This window comes from Parambassis ranga, chromosome 13, assembly GCF_900634625.1.
Source record: "Parambassis ranga chromosome 13, fParRan2.1, whole genome shotgun sequence".
Lineage (NCBI taxonomy): Eukaryota > Metazoa > Chordata > Actinopteri > Ambassidae > Parambassis > Parambassis ranga.
This window is the reverse complement of record NC_041033.1, coordinates 23,913,186-23,920,685: the sequence shown is the minus strand read 5'-3', so window position 1 is coordinate 23,920,685 and position 7,500 is coordinate 23,913,186. Positions and strand designations below refer to the sequence as shown.

Here is a 7,500-nt window from a genome sequence, read left to right as displayed (position 1 = left end):
ACTCTGATTGGCTGTGGAGCAGCAGCAGCCCAGTGCATTCTGGGAGTTGGAGTTTGGAATACCACAGCCTTTCTGCTCATGGAGAATTCAAAGAGGATAAAATGGGCATTTGATTGATCGGTTCTGATTGATTCAGTGGTTTGTCTCCAGTGGGCGGAGCCACAGATGAAAGCTGTCTGTGATGCCCCCTGCTGGTCAGACAGTGAACAGACTGCACACACACACACACACACACTCAGCATGAGGCTGCAGCTGAGGCAGGCAGAGCAGTGTGTGCTCAGCTGGTGGTCACCTGTGTGCAGACTCAGGGATTCAGTTTTTATGGATTACACACAGTGCAGACTGTGTTTGTGGACATGATGAGGACTATCAAATGATCAGCAAATGAACAGAAGCTGATGAAAGTAGCTCAGATAATATGCTAAGGAGGAGGGCAGAACTTTCTAACCCAGACAGGAAGAGTTTTTACCCATGATGCCTTCAAGGACCATTGGAAAGCTCTCGGGCTGCATGTCAGGTTAAACTCTAAAAGCACAGAGGCGGGTCCATCAGGGAGCTGCTGCAGGAAGTGTCGGCACATCAGAGGAGATGTTTCAGACCTTCATCGTCACTCTGCCTCTCTGCTCCACCCATCACTGACTCAGAGTCTTCATGTCACGCTGCAGGTCAGCATGCACAGAGCGTCACACAGGCTGCAGAGGATTGTGGGTCAGAGGTTTGGCGGCTTGTGCGGTGTGAAGCAGGACCAGATGTAGGAGGATGTCCGGGTACTTCTGGCAGACGCTGACATACGTCTGGTGTGATAATCACTGTGGAGGTCTGAGCTTCAGAGTCAGAGCTGGATTAGATGGATAATCTGGAAGTCTTCTGTGTGCTGTGTGTGCGGTACTGTGAGCTCAGTGCTGACAGCTGGGAGCAGATCATATTTTACACTCTACACACTCAGAACTGCTGCGCTGTGTTTAACAGAGTCAGCAGCTGTGTGTGTGTGTGTGAGGGCGTGAGCCTGACGTCACAGATTTGAATGTATTCTCAGCCGCAGAGCGCTCCGTGTTTACTCCGTGGTCACATGTGAGCAGCACGGATCACACACGCCGTGTACAGCTGACGCTCACTGATCAGCTGATCGATCGATCCGGGCCGTGCCATGACGCGTTACTGTGGCCTGTTCCGCCGCCTGCTGTCGGTGGAGAGTAAAGGAGAGGAGGCGGACGAGGAGGAGGGCAGCAGCCACAGAGACAGCAGCCAGCAGGGTGAGTCCTCGGGAGACACCGCATGCATCCACACAGTCCAGTGGTTGGTGCTGCTGTTGGTGCTGCTGTTGGTGCTGCTGGTGGTTGGTGCTGCTGTTGGTGCTGCTGGTGGTTGGTGCTGCTGCTGGTGGTTGGTGCTGCTGGTTGGTGCTGCTGGTGGTTGGTGCTGCTGGTGGTCGGTGCTGCTGCTGCTGGTGGTTGGTGCTGCTGCTGTTGGTGCTGCTGGTGGTCGGTGCTGCTGGTGGTTGGTGCTGCTGGTGCTGCTGGTGGTTGGTGCTGCTGGTGGTTGGTGCTGCTGCTGGTGGTGCTGCTGCTGGTGGTGCTGCTGGTGGTGCTGCTGCTGCTGGTGCTGCTGCTGGTGGTGCTGCTGCTGTTGGTGCTGCTGGTGGTCGGTGCTGCTGGTGGTTGGTGCTGCTGCTGGTGGTGCTGCTGCTGGTGCTGCTGGTGGTCGGTGCTGCTGGTGGTTGGTGCTGCTGCTGGTGGTGCTGCTGCTGGTGCTGCTGCTGTTGGTGCTGCTGCTGTTGGTGCTGCTGGTGGTTGGTGCTGCTGGTGCTGCTGGTGGTTGGTGCTGCTGCTGGTGGTTGGTGCTGCTGCTGGTGGTGCTGCTGGTGGTTGGTGCTGCTCGTTGCAGAGAGCTGCAGCTCTGCTGTGTGGTGAAGCGGCTCAGACTCCTTCAGCAGCAGCTGGGGTCACGGCTCCGGCTCTGATGGTTCTGGTTCGTGAGCTGCCTTCAGATGAGGGTTTGTGTAGGAGGCCTGAGATCCACAGAGTGTGCGGGGCACCACCCATAATGCACCTGAACGCCATGTTTCAGGATCAGTCAGACTTCAACAGAGCAGGACGCCCTGGGTTGTGTGTCACAGTGTTGCTGTGTGTTTGTATCAGTGCTGTGCACACGATGCAAATAACACACAAACTCATGCAAAGTGTGTGTGTCTGTGTGTGTCTGTGTAGATATTGTAGGTGTGTTGTTTACAGGCTGCAGCACAGAAACAGACCTGTTTAAATATAAACTCTGCTGGTGTGAGTTACTGAGCTCCTCCCCCTCCTCCCCCTCCCCCTCACAGTGAGGATCTATAATGATCAATATATGTTTGTAAAGATTCATATATATCAATCAGTATGAGCTTAGGGTCAAATCTGAAGGTGCTTTTCCACCTCAGTGTCTGGAGGCAGGGTGGATGTTTACATCAGACCTCTGTGGTGTGGGGGGCCTGATCCATCAGTAAATCAATGTATCTGTGTCTGAGAGATCATCTGTTCATCTGTGAACTGCAAATCAACCAATCAGAGGACAGAATCCTCACAGGAGGAGGACCCACAGGGCAGACCGGTTCCTGCAGAGGGCTGGGTTCCTGCAGAGGGCTGGGTTCCTGCAGAGGGCCGGGTTCCTGCAGAGGGCAGACCGGTTCCTGCAGAGGGCCGGGTTCCTGCAGAGGGCCGGGTTCCTGCAGAGGGCTGGGTTCCTGCAGAGGGCTGGGTTCCTGCGAGGCTGGGTTCCTGCAGAGGCTAGAGGGCTGGTTCCTGCTCTGCAGCTCCGAGTTGGTCTGATTATAAATATCTGTGTGAATATCTGTGATCAGCTCAGTGTGTCACACCTACACACACACACACACACACACCAGCTGAGCTGGCTCTGCTGTCCTTCAGGACGTCTGTGTGTTGGAGAGTGTGCTGCTCTTCTTCCTCGTCCTCTTCTTCCTCCCTCTTGAGACGTCCTTCCTGTTTGAAGTGGATCTGATCGTCTGGTTATCAGAGCTGTCACTGGTCACTCTGAGGCCGCTGTGACGTTCAGGGACAGGCCTGTGTGGGACATCTGGGCGCTGCTGGTCGGCTGTTTGTACTTTTTGCTGCAGCAGAAGGAACTCTGAGTTTTGTGGGTCAGAGTTTGAAGTGTTCTCGTTTTCAGAAAAACACTGAGAGCAACATTTTTAGCTCCGTAACAGAACACACACCTAAAATACTTCTGTCAGCGTGTGTGTGTGTGTGTGTGTGTGAGACCTTGGCAGTGATGCCTCTATATTTACAGCTTCATGTATTTCTGTCTGAGCAGCTGTGAGCTTCCTCGGCTCTTTCAGCACCTCGTATTTCTGCAGCTCCACTTCAGGCCAGAGAGCGGCTCAGATCCACGTGTGTGTGTGTGTGTGTGTGCATTTGTGTGTGTGTGCAGAAACAGAAACCACCCTCCCAAACTGTCAGGAGACACTTACAGAGTGCGGATCGGTGGACACGTGTGGTTCAGGTGGTGGACCAGGTCCACAGGGACCGCTCAGTATGTAGGGAGGATCTCTGTGCCCTGACACGAGCAGGCGAATCATCTTCTAAACCACTTAGTCAGGGTGGTGGTAGCAGCAGGAGGAGCAGAGACACACACTCCACCCGGTCTCCAGCAGCTTCCTCCAGCTCATCCTGGGGGGGTCTCCAGCTGCTCCCAGGCCAGATATAATCCCTGCAGCGGGTCCTGTGTCAGCCACATGGCTGCGGTTCAGCCTCCACACACAAACAGGTGAAGGTTTTATGGACCTCTAGTGAGAAAAGGGTGGCCGAGTTCCACACAGAACCAGATCAGGCTCAGCTGTGTGGCCCACCACCTGCAGGCCCACCACCTGCAGGCCTACCACCCTCAGGACCCACCACCTCAGGACCCACCACCTGCAGGCCCACCACCTGCAGGCCCACCACCTGCAGGCCCACCACCCTCAGGACCCACCACCTCCAGGCCCACCACCCTCAGGACCCACCACCTGCAGGCCCACCACCCTCAGGACCCACCACCCTCAGGGCCCAACCACCTGCAGGCCCACCACCCTCAGGACCCACCACCCTCAGGGCCCAACCACCTGCAGGCCCACCACCCTCAGGACCCACCACCCTCAGGGCCCAACCACCTGCAGGCCCACCACCTGCAGGCCCACCACCCTCAGGACCCACCACCCTCAGGGCCCACCACCTGCAGGCCCACCACAGAGGTTACAACAGTATCCAAGAGTTTAAATCGAGGCAGCTGGACTCAAGGATTTTATTTCTAAGACGTTTCGCCACAGAACTGAAGAAGCCACTCGGGTCGTGGTGAAAGTTCTGCAAAGTACAGCCTCAGGCTGCAGAGATCCAGAGCTCGTACTGAAGGTGTTTGACAAGTCTGTCCAACAAAAGTTTGTCCAAGTGAGGAAGAAAGTGACCAGGTGCAGCCATCCTGTCCTCAGTGTCCTCCTGCCTTCATTGTGTGACAATCTGCAGTGTCCTCACTCTGATCAGCAACATTGAGGAGCATCAGTTCATCTGTCGGTCACATGATTCTGTTTCAACTCTGTGAGGACAAACTCTGTCTCTGTCTCCCTCTGCTGGTCACAGCCAGAACCCCCCCCCCCCCCCCCTCCTCTGACTGTACTGAGTGTAGTTACTGTGTGCGTGTGTGTGTGTGTGTGTCTGTGTGTGTGTCTGTGAAGCTCTTTGCTTTTTGTTTTTCTGATCCATGAATTTTGCAGCAGCAGAATCTTCTGAATTAGTGATTCAACATCAAACATTTATCACACACACACAGACACACACACACACTGCAGTATGCTGCTGTGTGTGTGAGTGTGTGAAGCTCTTTGGGTTCATAGTGTTTATTTAAGGTAGAGTGATGAGCTGCTGTCCTCCTCTTCCTCTGTCTTTGACCGTCACTCATCATAAACACCAGTGAACTCCTCTGATCAGCTGTGGAGCTGCAGCCGTCCTGACGTCCAGCAGGTGGCGATGTGCGTCCAGTAAACACAGCCCGACACTTCAGAGCTGTTTAATGAGCGGCTGCAGCTGATTGGTTCAGACTGTTTTCATCACAGAGACGTCATGAAGACGGAAAGTCAGATTAAATCTGCTGCAGCACCTTCATCAGCCTCCTCATCCTCATCTTCATCTTTCTGTCCTCATCTGAAGGATTAGATAACGAGTGTGTGCCGGCGCCTGTCATCAGCCTGCAGAGCTTCATGCCTGTGTGTGTGTGTGTGTGTGTGTGTGTGTGTGAGTGTGTGTGTGTGTGTGTGTGTGTGAGTGTGTGTGTGAGTGTGTGTGTGTAAGTGTGTGTGATGAGTCACAGCAGCAGGTTTGGATATAAAAATGTATTTTTGGTGCAAAACAATAGAACAAAAGAGCTGCTGCAAACATCCAGCTGCAGCCTACACACACTGTCAGCTCTGTGTGTGTGTGTGTGTGTGTGTGCTTTTTAAATAGAAGCCTTCTCTTCGTTGGTCTCACTGTGGTGATGACAGAGTATATGACATATTTTATATAAGCTCTGCATGTCACACATAGGGTTCATATGTAGACTGTTGGAGTGTGTAACTGACACACATGGACCATGAACAGTGTGCACACACACGCACACACATGTTGTATGTGCAGTGTTGTCTTTCCTCTCGTGTCCTCTGACAGTTTGCTGTCAGGACTTTAGTCTTTAAATACCTCCACCCAGCACGGAGCTGAGTTCCTCCACCTGTGGTTGTAGCTGCTGGTTGTTGTTGTTGTTATTGTTGTGTTGTTGTTGTCGTCCAGATCCTGCAGTGCGGTTTGTGTTCCGATAATGAACACAAATTACAGGCAAAACAATGTGCATGTGTTCTATGAGTACTCTGAGTATTACTCTGAGTACTGGACTCTGAGTATTACTCTGAGTACTGGACTCTGAGTAATACTCTGAGTAATACTCTGAGTATAATACTCTGAGAGTAATACTCTGAGTAATACTCTGAGTATAATACTCTGAGAGTAATACTCAGAGTATTACTCAGAGTATATTACTCAGAGTATATTACTCTGAGTATTACTCTGAGTATTGTGAATACTCCGCCTGTTGTGGTGTGATGGTTTCACTGCTGTTTAAGTGTCCCGCTGACATTCTGCTGCCCTCTGATGAGGCAGTTTGTCTATTGATCAGGAAACATACCTGAACTGTACACACACACACACACACACACACACACACACACACACACACACCTGCTGGGTGTTAATGGGCTGTGGGATCGATCGTGGTGCTGCCACGGTGGATTTCCTGTCCTTCAGGCCTGGACTCAGAGAAGAATTATCATGATGACATCATTCAGCAGATGTCAGCGGAGGGGGGAGGGGCCAGTGATGTCATACAGGTGTGACTACACACCAGTGAACAGAGTGTTTTCTTTACAACATTCATCAATGAGAATATTGTTTAATGTTTAGAGGCTGACAGACATCTGTCAGACCTGCTGATCAGTGAGTGATGAAGACGTCCGTCCTCTCTGTCTCTCAGTCCCAGCGTGCAGGTACGAGGACACAAATACTCGACAGTAATTAAAGGAGCTGACCTGGTTTTTTCTGGGGGGAGTGCAGGCCTACATTCAGTGTGACGGTGCGTTCACGGACACATGCTGCAACAGCCTGATCTTAATCCTGTTTCGTTTCAGTCTGTCAGCAGGAGAAACCGTGAAACCTGCCGGACACGTCCACCGCGGGCGGCGGAGGAAACCGATTGGATGAGGAGGATTCGGGGTTTAACAGCATCAAAGACACAGCAGCAGGATCCGGCACAGGCCTGACCTGTTCTCTGAGGGGCCGGGGAGCAGCAACAGGTGCCCCCCGGCCCTCCATCAGACCGCTGACCCGCCACACACTCGTGTGTTTGTTGTCGGTGACTCAGCTGATAATTGGATTGTGTAACGAGCTCTTCACGGCTAGCTGTCCGCTCACAGAGACTCGTCATGTCGCCTTGCACAGCAGCAGGAGCCAATCACACAGTCAGAGGACAGCGACACCTGAGGCCGTTCAGTGAACTGCAGGCAGCTTCCTGCTGTGATGTGTTTAGTACATGTGAGGAACAGGATTAGCTTGTTAGCTGCTAAAACTCAGTCTCAGTCTGAGTCTCAGCAGCAGATTAATGACTGACTGTAAGCAGGGATCAGCCCTCTGTCCCTCCTGAGGCTGGGTCCACAGACCTGAATCCCTCTGCAGTGTGAGAGCAGGCTGAGACCTGCAGGGTTCCTCGCTCAGCGTGGACCTCTCAGTCATCCAGCATGAAAGGAGGCAGCGGGCGGAGCGGTGGTTTATGTAACGCTGCAGCACAGTCTGACAGGACCCCTTTTCATCAGGATTTGCCACAGACCCTGGACTGACTGGACCCCAGCGGCTGAGGCTGACTGGCCTGACACATAATGTGGTTTGTTGTAGGTCTAGTTAGGTCAGGTCTTTGTTTGGAACCTCTGGAGGCGCTGTTCCTCACAGCTCCACTAGA

General features: G+C 53.0%; 1 protein-coding gene across 2 annotated transcripts in view; it reads left to right on the top strand.

Annotated features, from left to right (window-relative positions):
• Nucleotides 1–7,500, top strand: part of LOC114445013 (fibroblast growth factor 12-like) — a 27,211-nt gene that overhangs the window by 5,839 nt on the left and 13,872 nt on the right. Inside the window, exon 1 of one of the 2 annotated variants that reach the window (XM_028419938.1) lies at nucleotides 1,035–1,253. The exons of the other annotated variant lie outside the window; for it this stretch is intronic. Within the exon in view, the coding sequence (XP_028275739.1) occupies nucleotides 1,148–1,253 (106 nt within the window). The 5' untranslated portion in view covers nucleotides 1,035–1,147. Of the gene's footprint in view, nucleotides 1–1,034; nucleotides 1,254–7,500 lie in introns of those variants that run through there. 2 annotated transcript variants of the gene reach the window in all.